At 42.6% G+C, this 18,843-nt stretch overlaps 1 protein-coding gene across 2 annotated transcripts in view; it reads right to left on the bottom strand.

Annotated features, from left to right (window-relative positions):
* Positions 1-1,926: 1,926 nt before the first annotated feature.
* The window catches only part of SPSB4 (splA/ryanodine receptor domain and SOCS box containing 4), a 96,795-nt gene continuing 79,878 nt past the window's right edge, over positions 1,927-18,843 (bottom strand). The window contains exon 3 of one of the 2 annotated variants that reach the window (XM_054480141.1): positions 1,927-3,399. In XM_054480141.1, coding sequence (XP_054336116.1) covers positions 3,272-3,399 — 128 coding nt within the window. In that variant the 3' untranslated portion in view covers positions 1,927-3,271. The remainder of the gene's footprint in view (positions 3,400-18,843) is intronic. The other variant, XR_010125768.1, reaches the window with a different exon arrangement.

The following is an 18,843-nucleotide window of genomic DNA, read 5'->3' as shown; positions in this document are numbered from 1 at the left end:
CTGCAGCTTGGGCAGGAGTGGCAGCACAGGGGCTCCCTTTCCTCAGCTCAACTCATTGGGGCTCGGGAGTTCCCACTTTGAGAAGGTTGGGAGAGCCAGAAGTCCCCCCATGACCTGGAGATCCATGCCCTTTCAGGTATTTGGCTCCCTCTCATTTCTTCAGTACTCAGCATCTTCCCAGAGGGCCTCTCCCCATCACCCTCAATTACTGGGTCCCTTTTCTCCCTGGCTCTAGCCCACCCACTTCTTATCTCCACCCTCTGACATCATCTGTTTCTTTGCTTGTGTGTCCTGTCTCTCCCTTAGAATGTGAGCTCTGATACAGCAGGGCCAGATTTCCTTATTCATGTTCTCATATTAGTGCTGAGTGCATGAAAAATGCCTCATAAATACCTGGGAAAAGGTGAGGGAATGAAAGGGCAAGAGATCCGGGAGGCCTCAAGGCCAGGTTCTTGGCTCTGGGAGGATCCTCTCCTCCCCGCTCCTCCTTGCAGTTTCCCATGGTCATCCCAGCTGCAGAGGCACATTCACCCACCACTCCGTCTTCGCTGAGCCCATGTGTCTGGTCTGGGCTGTGTGGGAAGGAGCAGGCAGAGGCCCTGCCTGTCAAAGGTCCATAGCTCCCTGGGCAGGTGAGACCACAGGGCAGAGGAGCTCAAGTCCCAGTGCTCAGGAGAGGGTCCTGGGCCCCAGGAGTGGCATCCTCAGGTCAGGACATGAAGAGCTGAATTCTCAGAAGAAGCAGAGATGGGGGGAGTAGTTAAAGAGGTCTTCCTCGAGGAAGCCACTCTAAGACAGATCCTTGAGAGGGTAAAGATGGGGAGGACATTGTTGGGGTGAGGGAAACCACATAAGTGAGGCTTGGAAGCCGAGATAAGACAGATGCATCCAAGCTGGAAAGCTGGTGCTGAGATGGGGACTCCATGAGCTGGGAGAGGAAGAGTCCCCAGTTACTGGCTACCTGGCTCAGCCAGCACAGTGTGCACAGAAGGAAGTGACTTCCCCAAGGTCATAGCACATAAACGATGAAGCTGGGACTCAAACCCAGGCTTCCTACACACAAAGCCTCAAAGCCCTCCATGCCATGGCCACAGGAAGCTGCCTTTGGCAAACAAAATGACTGAAAGCTGCCTGATGCAGAGCCCAGCCCTGAGGTCAGAGCTGGAAACATTACCCCTGGGGGCAGGTGCTGCAAGTTTGGTCTCTTGGTGGTCCTCAGGAAAGTTGTCTGCCCTTAAAATAACAAGTCTGGAGAGTGCCTCTTCCTCCAGGAAGCCTTCCCTTCATATTCTATTCTCATCCACCCCTCTTCATGAGCTCCTTCTCACTTTATTATGCTGTACTACACATCTCTGGGGATGAGATATATCAGCCTGGGTGCTAGGTCCCTGGAAATTGGCATAGTGCATGCTGCTGGCTGGTACTCCTGAGTGAATGCTATTCCAGTGCTTACCCAGACCCTATCCTGACTCTAACTCCTGAATTGCTACCAGCTCTGAGCCTGGCCTTTCTTCACACTCACACTTCAACAATTTGCGCTGCTCCTTGGTGATAACATGCATTCGCTACAGTCACATCCAGCCCCACCTCCAGTCCACTTGGAAACTGGTGTTCCATAGGGTTTGCCCTGCCTGACCCTAAGCCCCTTTGCAGGGCTACCCCTTGGCTCTGGCAACAGGAGGCTGAGTTGTTTTTCCACCATAAGGTCAGCTTTGCATGGACCCAGGACACAGGCACATTCTCTTGTCCAGGGCAGGCCTTTGCAAAATAGCTGGAGTTTGGGCTCAAGCAAGGACCACAAGTCAGAAGAGACAAGAAATGTCTAAAGAGGGATTCACGTGCCTGGCTTCTATCAGTCTGATGGACCAGGCAGGTTGATGGAAGAAGCTCTCTGGGTCCCTCCCCAAACAACATTTAATACGCAGCTGAAGGACTGAATGACAAACTTTATTAGAAACGCTCCTCATTCATCAGTCAAATTCACATTAAGGTGGGGGCAGTGGGGCGGGGAGGAAGAGGCAGTGCTGTCTGGGGCTCTGATATCCCACTGCTGTGATGATTTCCAGTTAAAAATGAGTCTGGGCAGAGAGTGTCTGAAACATATAAAAGGTGGCGGTAGCAGTGGCGGCGGAGGCAGCAGCAGCATTCCTGCGAGAGGACCAGGCTCGGAGCAGGTAGAGAATGTGTCTCCCATATCCACCCTTCCAGTCACAAGGCTGCCCCCACGGACCTCAAGCTGATAAATAAACAGCACATCACACACACATTTGAAACAGGAAACAAACTCGTAGAAGTCTCCTAAAGTGAAAAAATAATTTGCTCAAATAAAGCTTTGTGACAGCCATGCCGCACCCTGAATGGACGTTGCCCAGAGACCCTGACACTCCAGGAAGGCCCCCCAACCCAGGACACATCAGACTTGGGTGTCACAATGCCCCCAGTACCCCCATTAGCACCTTTGGACTAAGTACTGTCCTCTCCGCATTCCTCTTTTAAAATGCAAATGCTACTTAAAATAATGTTAAGGATACACTCTTCCCTGGGGCAAACCAGTCAGACTCATCTTCCCTGAAGAGAGGTGTCTGGGCATCTAGAGAACTGTGAGTCAGTGGCTGGGAAGGGGGGCACGTGGAAAGGGGTAGGTAAACAACGTTCAAAGAGGTAAGCCAGAAGGTGTCTCCACACTGCACTGTCCACTTGCCAGGTCTGCGGTTGGGCCGCCTGGGAACAGTCTCTCAAAGTGGCACAAAGTCCTAAAACGGTGTGACAATCCTGCTGCCCTGGCAAGGGGTGTGGGCCAGGAGGGGCACGGCGTCAGGCTGCTTTCATCATTCATTATTCAGAGGCAATTTTCTCCCTGCACTGGCTAATTTCTCCCTGGCCCTGTCTGCAACGGGGCACACAGTAGAAAGTCTCCCACCTAAATGTTTTATTCATTCTCTTGAATAAGGAAACAGGCTCTCTGATCAATACGGTGGCTGCTGTGTCCTGGTTGGTGGCAGGATTTCCAGGAGGTGCAAACTCCAGGCTCTCTGTGGCTCCGAAGGAGGTGTCTGACTTGGGAGGGCTGCCTCGAGGGCAGTAGATACTGTTGGCAAGAGACCTTTCGTTTCCAAAGTTGGTACCACATTCTGGTCTTTGAAAGAACTGAGTGTCCTGGGGAGTCGGGAGAAGGGTAGATCCTTTCTCCTATGTGCCATGGGACTGTGCATGACAGGCGGGTCGGGCCCTGCGGTGTGTGTCTGTGTCTGTGCTGCCCATCAGGCTCGGCTCACTGGTACTGCAGATAGTTTTTGAGAGACTGAGGCAGGGGCAGGGAGCTGATGTCCTGCAGGCGCTGGCGGCCCAGGGCCGAGCGGACGGATCTCCGGCACAGGTCCATCAGTGGCAGGGGCTCGGCTGCAATGAGAGGGAAGCAGTTAGAGTGTGCCCCGTGCCATCCTGGCATCTTCTCATCCCAGCCCCCACTGCATACCGCCTCCTGCCCACTCCTCTGAGCTGGCCTTCAGGGCCAATGGCTTTTCCTCTGAGAAGATTTCTCTGGTTACATAAGCTGAAGGCCTAGAGCAGTGTTCGTTAGACTGTGGAATGCAACCAGTGAGACTAAAGAGTCACAAAATCAATTCAATGGGTGGTGACCAGCAATAATTTTTTTTAAAAAAAGAGAAAATGGGAGCAATACCCATAGCAAGGATAAATATTGTTTCATGAAAGCCTTGTCTCTGATCTCTGATGTAGGTGTTCAGCGTGTCTTTTTTTTTTTTTTAGATGGAGTCTTGCTCTGTCGCCCAGGCTGGAGTGCAGTAGCACAATCTGGGCTCACTGCAAGCTCCGCCTCCTGGGTTCATGCCGTTCTCCTGCCTCAGCCTCCCTAGTAGCTGGGACTACAGGCGCCCGCCACCAGCCTGGCTAATTTTTTGTATTTTTAGTAGAGACAGAGTTTCACTGTGTTAGCCAGGATGGTCTCGATCTCCTGACCTCGTGATCGCCCTTCTCGGCCTCCCAAAGTGCTGGGATTACAGGCGTGAGCCACCGCACCCGGCCTAGTGTGTCTTAATGTGAAAAGGACTTCTCACTGCAGGTCATGATGGAAAATGTTTAAAAGCTGGTGGCCTTGGGTGGATCTGCAGAGGGGTTTCCTCTACAAACAGGTTAGATTCTGAGAGGCTGTCTGAAATGCCTGTGAACCCTGAAACTTCCCCTATAGCTTTCCTTGATGGTCAGCAGCGGGTTGCATTTTCTTCCAGGACCTAGTTCTGGAAAAATTTGTAAGTTAAAATCCATAAATAATGGAACCACTGGACATAGGACCAGTTAAACCAACTTTAACTAGGTTTATTGCAGACACCCTTATTAAGCTCTTATTCTGGTCCAGGCCCTCTGATTAGCCCTGGGGATACAGGGATAACTAAGCTAGCACCAGAGGCAGCTCTGGAAGAGGGTGAGGGCGGGCAGGGGGGTGGTGGAGGCTCATGATCTGGGATTTTAAATAGGTGAATCATTTTAATAAAGTGTAATATATGCAATAATTCCTAAATATACAGGTACAGAAACGAGAATTTCTTATATAGAAGAGCTGTTTGAAAGCTTCACAGAGAGGACACATTATGGGGTTTTGAAGAGTGAATAGGAGGGTTAAAGGCACATGAGGGTGGGGAGGGTATCCTAGGCAGAGAGAACAGGCAAAGGCAAAGGAGGAATAAAACAGGACAGGCTGGAAGTTTGTGGGGAGAGGAACAGTGCTGATCAGTTAGCATCAGCTGGAAGGAAGATGATGATGGTGATCACATGGCATCTGGTATGGTTTGTACAGGCCTGGTTTCCCCAATCCTCCAGGAATATGCTGGAAGCCTGAACCTGCATCTTAATACTTTTTTGGTAATAGAATAAATGATATTCATAAACATCCTATAATGTACTAAGATACAACAAAACTGTTGAGTGGTAAATACTAACACAAGAGCTGTGATAGGAATAGTACCACAGAGAAAGGCCCTCTACAGATCCACCCAAGGCCTGCAGCTTTCAAACATTTTTTTATCATGACCTGCAGTGAGAAGTACTTTTTACATGGGAATGTAGTCAAGAGTCAAGAATATGTTTCATAGGAATTTTTATTTACCTGAGCTGCAGAGTTAATAAGGGGAGCCATTAAAATTAAAGTGGGGCTCGGGGAGCATGCTTTGGAAGCTGTGCACAAGAGTACATCCAGCTCTCCTTCACTTGAGGGCAGATCCCAAGGCTATCTGCAGGGAGCACTAGTGGCTTCAAACACTCACCTCTGTATCCTCTTTTTTATCTTTTTTTTTTTTTTATTTTTTGTATCCTCTTTTTTAAAAAATTATTTATTATTTTTATTGTATAATTCCACTTGTACAAAATCTCCAGAATAGTCAAATATGGAGACAGTATATTGATTCTCATACAAAATGAGGCTGGACAGGGGAAGCCCAGCCATGCCCTATTTTCCAGGCGCAGAAGGCTGATCGCTCACCTCCCAGTCACCCAATCACTGTGCCTAGGCCAACATTTGACAACCCTCCCTCAGGGTGTCCCCATCTCTCCTCCAGCAACACCCTTGTACCCAGTTCTCCCACTCCCTGTCCCCCATCTGGCATCAGGAAAACTGAGCTGTTAAAGTTTCAAAATCATTGGCAGACTTTAAGAGATTTTCTTATCACTTTAATGCCCTAGGCATATAATAGGTATTCAACGCCCAAAATGCTTAGCCTTGTCAGCAAACCCAACTCCCTGTGTGTTGCCTGCCCAATTAAGGGCTGAAGAGGACAGAATGCCTTTTATCTTCATCTCTCTGCAGTCACTGAAATCAATCTAGAGCCTAAATTCCAAAGGAAGAAAGAAAAGGAGTTCAGAGTACGTTGCTAGCTCTAAATGTGAAATATAAATCATCTCTCCTAACTTCTGAGGGGAGAGTAAACTAACAATTCCAAAGTGCACAGAGAAAGTCCTTGAGTTCCTGCCCCCACTGTGGAACTTTAAGAGCTCAGAGGATGCCCAACGTTGGCTGCGCCCATTCCCTTGGCTCTTCTTTCTCACCTCCCCTGGCTTTGAGGCTTTTCTTAGAACTACCAAATGTCAAAGCTTGGAAATAATCACCTAGATAGGAAGGGAAGCACAGAATTTTCCAGTATGGGAGCTATTCTTAGAACTATTTTTTGACTAAAGATAAAACTGAAAAAGAATCACTGTTCATAAAGGTGAATATCCAAATGGCCAATAAACATATGTAAAAGTGCTCAACTTCATGAATCATCAGGAAAGTAGAAATTAATACCATAATATGACTCTGCTACATACCAACAAGGAAGACTAAAATGATGACATCCTCTTTCCTGTGATGCCCGGGACTGAAGTCTGGAGTGATGAAGACGCCTGATAGGATCTGCTTAGAAGTTGTCAAATATTTAGCCAAAATTCAGAGTTAACTACATAGCTTGTCCTCCAATCCAGGTTTGCTCAAACAGCTGTGGTGATTCAAAGATTGTCTATGTAGACTCAACTGATGAACAAATAAATGTCCCTGACACTGTTAGGAGCTATTAATTTGGTCTTTTCTAAAAATAGGCTTTTCTTCTACTTTTTATTGTCTACTTATATTTAATGTGTATATTAATGTAAAAATGAGGACTCATATGTTTGTCTACTTCTAAATTTTTATTCATTCTGTAACTCTCAGACGTAATTAAGATAACATAATGAAAAGAAGCAGCAGGCAAACTGCAAATTCTGTGAGACAGGAAAAAAACTCTGGTGCTCTCTTGAAAGCGCCACCTCCTGGCTGGAGGCCAACCAACTCAGGACATTACAGCTACTCATGACAGAACAACCTTGCTCCAAGGAAGGAGAAACAGGAGTTAATTCCACTGCCTGCCAAATCCTGGCTAGCAAGTGGGTCCCAAGTCTGTCCATATTACAACCTCACTGCTAGCATAACCAGCATTAGAGAAAGCCAGCACACTAAACATATCTATAACCAAAGACTCTCACAGAGTCTACTTCATTCCCCTGCCACCTCCACCAGAGCAGGTGCTGGTATCCACAGCTGGGAGACCTGAAGACAGATCCCATCATAGGACTCTTTGCAAACATTTCCCAGCACCAGCCCAGAGCCTGGTAGCCCCACTGCATGGTTAGACCCAGAAGAGCAATACCAATCTTTGCAGTCCAGCTCTCAGGTAGCCCCGTCCCTAGGGGAAGCAGGAGAGTACCACATCAAGGTGAATAAAAATCCACCAACCAAGTATCTGCTGTCTTCAAGAGACTCACCTAGCACATAAGGACTCACATAAACTTAAGGTAAAGTGGGGAAAGAGATATTCCATTCAAATGGAAACCAGAAGCAAGCAAGAGTAGCTATTCTTATATCAGACAAAACAGGTTTTAAAGCAACAACAGTTTAAAAAGACAAAGAGGGGGCCAAGCGTGGTGGCTCAGACCTGTAATCCCAGCACATTGGGAGGCCAAGGTGGGCAGATCACAAAGTCAGGAGATTGAGACCATCCTGGCTAACACAGTGAAACCCCATTTCTACTAGAAATACAAAAAATTAGCCGGGCATGGTGGCGGGTGCCTGTAGTCCCAGCTACTCGGGAGGCTGAGGCAGGAGAATGGCGTGAACCTGGGAGGCGGAGCTTGCAATGAGCTGAGATCACGCCACTGCACTCCAGCCTGGGTGACAGAGTGAGACTCTGTCTCAAAAAAAAAAAAAAAAAAAAAAGACAAAGAGAGACATTATATCATAATGAAAGGATCAGTCCAAGAGGAAAATATCACAATCCTAAATATATATGTACCTAACACAGGAGCTCCCAAATTTATAAAACAATTATGACTAGACATAAGAAATGAGATAGACAACTACACAACAATAGTGGGGGACTTCAATGCTCCACTGACAGCACTAGACAGTTCACCAAGACAGAGTCAACAAAGAAACAATGCAGTTCAACTATACCCTAGAACAAATGGACTTAACAAATATTTACAGAACATTCTACCCAACAACTGCAGAATATACATTCTTTTCTTCAGCCCATGGAACATTCTCCAAGATAGACTACATGATAGGCCACAAAACAAGTCTCAATAAATTTAAGAAAATCAAACTTATATCAAGTATCCTCTCAGACTACAGTGGAATAAAATTGGAAATTAACTCCAAAAGGAACCCTCAAAACTATACAAATACATGGAAATTAAATAATCTGCTCCTGAATGATCTTTGGGTCAACAATGAAATCAAGATGGAAATGTAAAAATTCTTTGAATGGAACAATAATAGTGACACAACTTATAAAAACCTCTGGGATACAGTCAAAGCAGTGCTAAGAGGAAAGTTCATAGCATTAAATGCTTACATCAAAAAGCTGAAAGAACATGAATAGACAATCTAAGGTCACACCTCAAGGAACTAGGAAAACAGGAACAAACTAAACTCAAACTCAGCAGAAGAAAATAAATAACAAAGATCACAGCAGAACTAAATGAAATTGAAACAAAAAATACAAAAGATAAATAAAACAAAAAGCCAGTTCTTTGAAAAGACAAACAAAATTGATAGACCATTAATGAGAATAACCAAGAAAAGACAAGAGAAGATCCAAATAAGTTCAATTAGAAACAAAACAGGAGATATTACAACTGATACCACAGAAATACAAAAGTGCATTCACAGGAATTATTAACACCTTTACACATACAAACTAGAAAACTTAAAGGAGATAGAAAAATTTCTTGAAATATACAACCTTCCTAGATTAAATCAGGAAGAAATAGAAATTCCGAACAGACCAGTAACAAGTAGTGAAATTGAAATGATAATAAAAAAATTGCCACCAAAAAAAAAAGTCAAGGACCAGATGGATTCACAGCTGAATTCTATCAGGTATTCAAAAAAGAATTGGTACTAGTCTTTCTGAAACGATTCCACTGCTGCTGCTGCTGCCTATAGACTTTCAGATCATCTCCCTCTTCTGTGTCAGGGAAAGCTCCTGGCTGGTGCGGACACAACCCAATAGCAGTTTAATATGTAATATTGAAAAACTGGGGGGGTGGAGCCAAGATGGCCGAATAGGAACAGCTCCAATCTACAGCTCCCAGTGTGAGTGACGCAGAAGACGGGTGATTTCTGCATTTCCAACTGAGGTACTGGGTTCATCTCACAGGGGAGTGCCGGACAGTGGGTGCAGGACAGTGGGTGCAGTGCGCCGTGCATGAGCCGAAGCAGGGTGAGGCATCACCTCGCCTGGGAAGTGCAAGGGGTCAGGGAATTCCCTTTCCTAGTCAAAGAAAGGGGTGACAGATGGCACCTGGAAAATCGGGTCACTCCCACCCTAATACTGCGTTCTTCCAACAGGCTTAACAAATGGCACAACAGGAGATTATATTCCGCACCTGGCTCGGAGGGTCCTACGCCCATGGAGCCTTGCTCTTTGCTAGCACAGCAGTCTGAGATCAAACTGCAAGGCAGCAGCAAGGCTGGGGGAGGGGCGCCCACGATCGCTCAGGCTTGATTAGATAAACAAAGTGGCCAGGAAGCTCGAACTGGGTGGATCCCAGCACAGTGCAAGGAGGCCTGCCTGCCTCTGTAGGCTCCACCTCTGGGCGCAGGGCACAGACAAACAAAAGACAGCAATAACCTCTGCAGTCTTAAATGTCCCTGTCTGACAGCTTTGAAGAGAGTAGTGGCTCTCCCAGCACGCAGCTTGAGATCTGAGAATAGGCAGACTGCCTCTTCAAGTGGGTCCCTGACCCCCGAGTAGCCTAAATGGGAGGCAACCCCAGTAGGGGCAGACTGACACCTCACACGGCCAGGTACTCCTCTGAGACAAAACTTCCCAAGAAACGATCAGGCAGCAGCATTTGCGGTTCACCAATATCCGCTGTTCTGCAGCCACCGCTGCTGATACCCAGGCAAACAGGGTCTGGAGTGGACCTCCAGTAAACTCCAACAGACCTGCAGCTGAGGGTCCTGACTGTTAGAAGGAAAACTAACAAACAGAAAGGACATCCACACCAAAAACCCATCTGTACATCACCATCATCAAAGACCAAACGTAGATAAAACCACAAAGATGGGGAAAAAACAGAGCAGAAAAACCGGAAACTCTAAAAATCAGAGCACCTCTCCTCCTCCAAAGGAACACAGCTCCTCACCAGCAATGGAACAAAGCTGGATGGAGAATGACTTTGACGAGTTGAGAGAGGAAGGCTTCAGAAGATCAAACTACTCCAAGCTAAAGGAGGAAGTTTGAACCAATGGCAAAGAAGTTAAAAACTTTGAAAAAAAATTAGACGAATGGATAACTAGAATAACCAATTCAGAGAAATCCTTAAAGGACCTGATGGAGCTGAAAACCAAGGCACAAGAACTACGTGACGAATGCACAAGCCTCAGTAACTGATGCGATCAACTGGAAGAAAGGGTATCAGCGATGGAAGACGAAATGAATGAAATGAAGCGTGAAGAGAAGTTTAGAGAAAAAAGAATAAAAAGAAATGAATAAAGCCTTCAAGAAATAAGTGACTATGTGAAAAGACGAAATCTACGTCTAATTGGTGTACCTGAAAGTGACGGGGAGAATGGAACCAAGTTGGAAAACACTCTGCAGGATATTATCCAGGAGAACTTCCCCAATCTAGCAAGGCGGGCCAACATTCGAATATAGGAAATACCGAGAATGCCACAAAGATACTCCTCGAGAAGAGCAACTCCAAGACACATAATTGTCAGATTCACCAAAGTTGAAATGAAGGAAAAAGTGTTAAGGGCAGCTGAGAGAAAGGTTGGGTTACCCACAAAGGGAAGCTCATCAGACTAACAGCTGATCTCTCGGCAGAAACTCTACAAGCCAGAAGAGAGTGGGGGCCAATATTCAACATTCTTAAAGAAAAGAATTTTCAACCCACAATTTCATATCCAGCCAAACTAAGCTTCATAAGTGAAGGAGAAATAAAATACTTCACAGACAAGCAAATGCTGAGAGATTTTGTCACCACCAGGCCTGCCCTACAAGAGCTCCTGAAGGAAGCACTAAACATGGAAAGGAACAACTGGTACCAGCCACTGCAAAAACATGCCAAATTGTAAAGACCATTGAGGCTAGGAAGAAACTGCATCAACTAACAAGCAAAATAACCAGCTAACATCATAATGACAGGATCAAATTCACACATAACAATACTAATCTTAAATGCAAATGGGGTAAATGCCCCAGTTAAAAGACACAGACTGGCAAATTGGATAAAGAGTCAAGACCCATCAGTGTGCTGTATTCAGGAAACCCATCTCACGTGCAGAGACACACATAGGCCCAAAATAAAGGGATGGAGGAAGATTACCAAGCAAAAGAAAACAAAAAAAAGCAGGGGTTGCAATCCTAGTCTCTGATAAAACAGACTTTAAACCAACAAAGATCAAAAGAGACAAAGAAGGTCATTACATAATGGTAAAGGGATCAATTCAACAAGAAGAACTAACTATCCTAAATATATATGCACCCAATACAGGAGCACACAGATTCATAAAGGAAGTCCTTACTGACCTACAAAGAGACGTAGACTCCCACACAATAATAATGGGAGACTTTAACACCCCACTGTCAACATTAGACAGATCAACGAGACAGAAAGTTAACAAGGATATCCAGGAATTGAACTCAGCTCTGCACCAAGTGGACCTAATAGACATCTACAGAACTCTCCACCCCAAATCAACAGAATATACATTCTTTTCAGTACCACACCACACCTATTCCAAAATTGACCACATAGTTGGAAGTAAAACACTCCTCAGCAAATGTAAAAGAACAGAAATTATAACAAACTGTCTCTCAGACCACAGTGCAATCAAACTAGAACTCAGGATTAAGAAACTCACTCAAAACTGCTCAACTACATGGAAACTGAACAACCTGCTCCTGAATGACTACTGGGTACATAACGAAATGAAGGCAGAAATAAAGATGTTCTTTGAAACCAACGAGAACAAAGACACAACATACCAGAATCTCTGGGACACATTCAAAGCAGTGTGTAGAGGGAAATTTATAGCACTAAATGCCCACAAGAGAAAGCAGGAAAGATCTAAAATTGACACCCTAACATCACAATTAAAAGAACTAGAGAAGCAAGAGCAAACACATTCAAAAGCTAGCAGAAGGCAAGAAATAACTAAGATCAGAGCAGAACAGAAGGAAATACAGACACAAAAAACTCTTCAAAAAATCAATGAATCCAGGAGCTGGTTTTTGGAAAAGATCAACAAAATTGATAGACCACTAGCAAGACTAATAAAGAAGAAAAGAGAGAAGAATCAAATAGATGCAATAAAAAATGACAAAGGGGATATCACCACTAATCCCACAGAAATACAAACTACCATCAGAGAATACTATAAACACCTCTATGCAAATAAACTAGAAAATCTAGAAGAAATGGATAAATTCCTCAACACATACACTCTCCCAAGACTAAACCAGGAAGAAGTTGAGTCTCTGAATAGACCAATAACAGGCTCTGAAATTGAGGCAATAATTAATAGCTTACCAACCAAAAAAAGTCTAGGACCAGATAGATTCACAGCCGAATTCTACCAGAGGTTCAAGGAGGAGCTAATACCATTCCTTCTGAAACTATTCCAATCAATAGAAAAAGAGGGAATCCTACCTAACTCATTTTATGAGGCCAGCATCATCCTGGTACCAAAGCCTGGCAGAGACACAACAAAAAAAGAGAATTTTAGACCAATATCCTTGATGAACATTGATGCAAAAATCCTCAATAAAATACTGGCAAACCGAATCCAGCAACACATCAAAAAGCTTATCCACCATGATCAAGTGGGCTTCATCCCTGGGATGCAAGTCTGGTTCAACATATGAAAATCAATAAGCATAATCCAGCATATAAACAGAACCAAAGACAAAAACCACATGATTATCTCAATAAATACAGAAAAGTCCTTTGACAAAATTCAACAACCCTTCATGCTAAAAACTCTCAATAAATTAGGTATTGATGAGACATATCTCAAAATAATAAGAGCTATCTATGACAAACCCACAGGCAATATTATACCAAATGGGCAAAAACTGGAAGCATTCCCTTTGAAAACTGGCACAAGACAGGGATGTCCTCTCTCACCACTCCTATTCAACATAGTGTTGGAAGTTCTGGCCAGGGCAATCAGGCAGGAGAAGGTGGGCATTCAATTAGGAAAAGAGGAAGTCAAATTGTCCCTGTTTGCAGATGACATGATTGTATATCTAGAAAACCCCATTGTCTCAGCCCAAAATCTCCTTAAGCTGATAAGCAACTTCAGCAAAGTCTCAGGATATAAAATCAATGTGCCAAAATCACAAGCATTCTTATACACCAATAACCGACAAACAGAGAGCCAAATTATGAGTGAATTCCCATTCACAATTGCATCAAAGAGAATAAAATACCTAGGAATCCAACTTACAAGGGATGTGAAGGACCTCTTCAAGGAGAACTACAAACCACTGCTCAATGAAATAAAAGATGATACAAACAAATGGAAGAACATTCCATGCTCATGGGTAGGAAGAATCAATATTGAGAAAATGGCCATACTACCTAAAGTAATTTATAGATTCAATGCCATCCCCATCAAGCTACCAATGACTTTCTTCATAGAACTGGAAAAAACTACTTTAAAGTTCATATGGAACCAAAAAAGAGCCCGCATTGCCAAGTCAGTCCTAAGCCAAAAGAACAAAGCTGGAGGCATCATGCTACCTGACTTCAAACTATACTACAAGGCTACAGTAACCAAAACAGCATGGTACTGGTAACAAAACAGAGATATAGACCAATGGAACAGAACAGAGCCCTCAGAAATAATGCCGCATATCTACAACTATCTGATCTTTGACAAACCTGAGAAAAACGAGCAATGGGGAAAGGATTCCCTATTTAATAAATGGTGCTGGGAAAACTGGCTAGCCATATGCAGAAAGCTGAAACTGGATCCCTTCCTTGCACCTTATACAAAAATTAATTCAAGATGGATTAAAGACTTACATGTTAGACCTAAAACCATAAAAACCCTAGAAGAAAACCTAGGCAATACCATTCAGGGCACAGGCATGTGCAAGGACTTCATGTCTAAAACACCAAAAGCAATGGCAACAAAAGCCAAAATTGACAAATGGGATCTAATTAAATTCAAGAGCTTCTGCACAGCAAAAGAAACCACCATCAGAGTGAACAGGCAACCTACAGAATGGGAGAACATTTTTGCAACTTACTCATCTGACAAAGGGCTAATATCCAGAATCTACAATGAACTCAAACAAATTTACAAGAAAAAAACAAACAACCCCATCAACAAGTGGGCGAAGGATATGAACACACACTTCTCAAAAGAAGACATTTATGCAGCCAACAGACACATGAAAAAATGCTCATCATCACTGGCCATCAGAGAAATGCAAATCAAAACCATAATGAGATACCATCTCACACCAGTTAGAATGGCGATCATTAAAAAGTCAGGAAACAACAGGTGCTGGAGAGGATGTGGAGAAATAGGAACACTTTTACACTGTTGGTGGGACTGTAAACTAGTTCAACCATTGTGGAAGTCAGTGTGGTGATTCCTCAGGGATCTGGAACTGGAAATACCATTTGACCCAGCCATCCCATTACTGGGTATATACCCAAAGGATTATAAATCATGCTGCTATAAAGACACATGCACACGTATGTTTATTGTGGCAGTATTCACAATAGCAAAGACTTGGAACCAACCCAAATGTCCAACAATGATAGACTGGATTAAGAAAATGTGGCACATATACACCATGGAATACTATGCGCCATAAAAAATGATGAGTTCATGTCCTTTGTAGGGAAATGGATGAAGCTGGAAACCATCATTCTCAGCAAACTATCACAAGGACAAAAAACCAAACACTGCATGTTCTCACTCATAGGTGGGAATTGAACAATGAGAACACATGGACACAGGAAGGGGAACATCACACACCGGGGACTATTGTGGGGTGGGGGGAGGGGGGAGGGATAGCATTAGGAGATATACCTAATGCTAAATGAGGAGTTAATGGGTGCAGCACACCAACATGGCACATGTATACATATGTAACAAACCTGCACGTTGTGCACATGTATCCTAAAACTTAAAGTATAATAATAATAAAAAAAAAAGAAAAACTGGAAGCAACCCAAATGTACATCAGAGAGTAGATAAATAAATTATGGTATATTAATACAATGGAATGCCACACAAAACAAAAACTTCTACTATACATAACTGATCTTATAAATCATATATAATATAGCGTAAAAAGAATGATACAACAATTATATTTTACTCAACTTATACAAAATTCAGAAATAGACAAAACTAATCTATGGTGATGGAAGTGAGAATAGTGGTTACTTGGGGGTGAGATGGTGGGGCTGGGGGTGTTGTTGCTATTGACATTAAAGATAAGAGAGCCCTGTTCTGGTGCTGGGAATCTATGTATTGATCTGAGTGGTGATTACATGTGTATATACTTAAGAATTCACTGAACAGTATGCTTATTTATCTTTTGCAGTGTACCTATTATACCTCATTTACAAATTAAATTGATATAATGCTGCAAAAAAAAAAAGAAACTATTCCAAAAGATAGAGAAAGAGGGAATCCTTCTTAAATTATTCTATGAAGCCAGTATCACCCTAATACCAAAACCAGGAAAGGACATAACAAAAAACAAAAACTACAGACCAACATCCCTAATGAACATACATGCAAAAATCTTCAACAAAATACTAGCTAACTGAATTCAACAGCATATCAAAAAAGATAATTAACCATGATCAAGCAGGTTTCACACCAGGCATGCAGGGATAGTTTAACATATAAAAGTCAATAAATGTGATACATCACATAAATATAATTAAAAACAAAAATCATATAAGCATGTCAATAGATGCAGAAAAAACATGTGACAAAATCCAGCATCCCTTTATGATTAAAAGCCTCAGCAAAATTGGCATAGAAGGGACATACCTTAAGGTAATAAAAGCCATCTATTACAGACCCATGCCAACATTAAACTACTGAATGGGGAAAAGTTGAAAGCATTCCCCTTGAGAACTAGAACAAGACAAGGATGCCCACTTTCACCACTGCTCTTCAACAGTGTACTGGAAGTCCTAGCCAGAACAGTCAGACAAGAGAAAGAAATAAAGGGCATCTAAATCTGTAAAGAGGAAGTCAAACTGTTGCTATTTGCCGATGACTGTATACCTAGAAAACCCTAAATACTCATCTAAAAAGCTCCTTGATCTGATAAATGAATTTAGTTAAGTTTCAGTATACAAAATCAATGTACACAAATCAGTAGCACTGCTATACACCAACAGTGACCAAGCTGAGAATCAAATCAAGAATTCAATCCCTTTTACAACAGCTGCAAAAAAAAAAAGAACAGAAAAGAAAAAAAAAAGAAAAATACTTAGGAATATACCTAATGAAGGATGTGAAAGATTTCCACAAGGAAAACTACAAAACATTGCTGAAAGAATTCATAGATGACACAAACAAATGGAAACCCACCCCATGCTCATGGATGGGTAGAATCAATATTGTGAAGATGACCATATTGCCAAAAGCAATCTGCAAATTCAATGCAATTCCCATCAAAATACCATTATCATTCTTCACAAAACAAGAGAAAACAATCCTAAAATTCATATGAAACTGAAAAAGAGCTCACATAGCCTAAGCAAGACTAAGCAAAAAGAACAAATCTGGAGGCATCATATTACCCAACTTCAAACTATACTACAAGGCTATAGTTACCAAAACAGCATGGTACTGGTATAAAAATAGGCATGTAGACCAATGGACCAGAATAGAGAACCCAGAGATAAAGCCAAATACTCACAGCCAACTGATCTTTGACCAAGCAAACAAAAACATAAAGTGGGAAAAGGACAACCTATTCAACAAATGGTGCTGGGATTTGACAAGTCACATGTTGAAGAATGAAGCTGGATCCTCATCTCTCACCTTATACAAAAATCACCTCCAGATGGATCAAAAACTTAAATCTAAGACCTGAAACCATAAAAATTCTAGAAGATAACAGGAAAAACTCTTCTAGACATTGGCTTAGGCAAAAAGTTCATGACCAAGAACCTAAAAGCAAATGCAATAAAAACAAAGATAAGTAGATGGGACCTAATTAAACTAAAAAGTTTCTGCTCAGCAAAAGAAATAATCAACAGAGTAAACACAGAGTGGGAGAAAATATTCACAAACTATGCATCTGACAAAGGACTAATATCCAGAATCTACAAGGAACTCAAGCAAATCAGCAAGAAAAAACCAAATAATCCATCAAAAAGTAGTCAAGGGATATGAATAGAAAATTCTCAAAAGAAGATATACAAATGGCTGACAAACATATGACAAAATGCTCAACATCACTAATTATCAGGGAAATGCAAATTAAAACCACAATGAAATACTTACTCCTGCAAGAATGGCCATAATTTAAGAAATAACAGATGTCAAAAAATAGCAGATGTTTGTATAGATGTGGTGAAAATGGAACACTTTTACACTGCTGGTGGGAATGTAAACCAGTACAACCATTATGGAAAACAGTGTGGAGATTCCTTAAAGAACTAAAAGTAGAACTACTGTTTGATCTAGCAATCTCACTACTAGGTATCTACCCAGAGGAAAATAAGTCATTATATGAACAAGACACTTGCACATGCATGTTTATAGCAGCACAATTCACAATTGTAAAATTATGGAAACAGCCTAAATGCCCATCAATGAATGAGTGGATAAACCAAATATGATAATATATATGTATATACAAACACCTTGGAATACTACTCAGCCATAAAAAGAATGAAACACAGCAACCTGGATGAAGTTGGAGACCATTATTCTAAGAGAAGTAACTCAGGAATGGAAAACCAAACATCTATGTTCTCACTTATAAATGAGAGCTATGGTATGAGGATGCAAAGTCATAAGAACAATACAATGAAGCTGGGTACGGTGGCTCACGCCTGTAATCCCAGCAGTTTGTGGGGCCGAGGCGGGTGGATCACGAGGTCAGGAGTTTGAGACCAGCCTGGCCAATATGGTGAAACCCCGTCTCTACTAAAAATACAAAAATTAGCTGGGCGTGGTGGTGCTCACCTGTAGTCCCAGCTACTCGGGAAGCTGAGGCAGAAGAATCGCTTGAACCTGGGAGGCGGAGGTTGCAGTGAGCCGAGATCGTGCCCCTGCACTTCAGCCAGGGCAACAGAGTGAGACTCCATCTCAAAAAAAAAAAAAAAGATATAATGGACTTTAGGGACCTGGGGGAAAGGGTGGGAGGGGGTTGAGGGATAAAAGACTACACATTGAGCAGTGCATCAAAATTTCAGAAATCACCACTAAAGACTTTTTCCATGAAACCAAAAACCACCTGTACCCCCAAAACTATTGAAATTAAGAAAGAAAAAAAAAGAATGACGAAAATGAAAAAGATAGTATTAAGTGCTGATGAGGATGTAGAGCAACTGGAATGCTCACAATGCTTTTAGTGGGAATGTGAACTGCACAACCACTTTGGAAAACTAGGCGCATTGACTAAAACTGCTGAATCTCCTGGGTAAACACCTAACAGAAAAGCATATACATGTTCACCAAAATGTACATTCACAAATGCTCATAGGAGCATTACTTGTAACAGCATCAAACTGAAAGCAACAATTCTACTGTCCATCAACAGTGGAATGTAAAAATAAATTGTGTAACTTCATATAGAACACTAA

The sequence above is a fragment of the Pongo pygmaeus genome, chromosome 2 (assembly GCF_028885625.2).
Source record: "Pongo pygmaeus isolate AG05252 chromosome 2, NHGRI_mPonPyg2-v2.0_pri, whole genome shotgun sequence".
NCBI lineage: Eukaryota > Metazoa > Chordata > Mammalia > Primates > Hominidae > Pongo > Pongo pygmaeus.
Note: the sequence above shows the minus strand (reverse complement) of the source record. Positions and strands in the feature narration are given on the sequence as shown.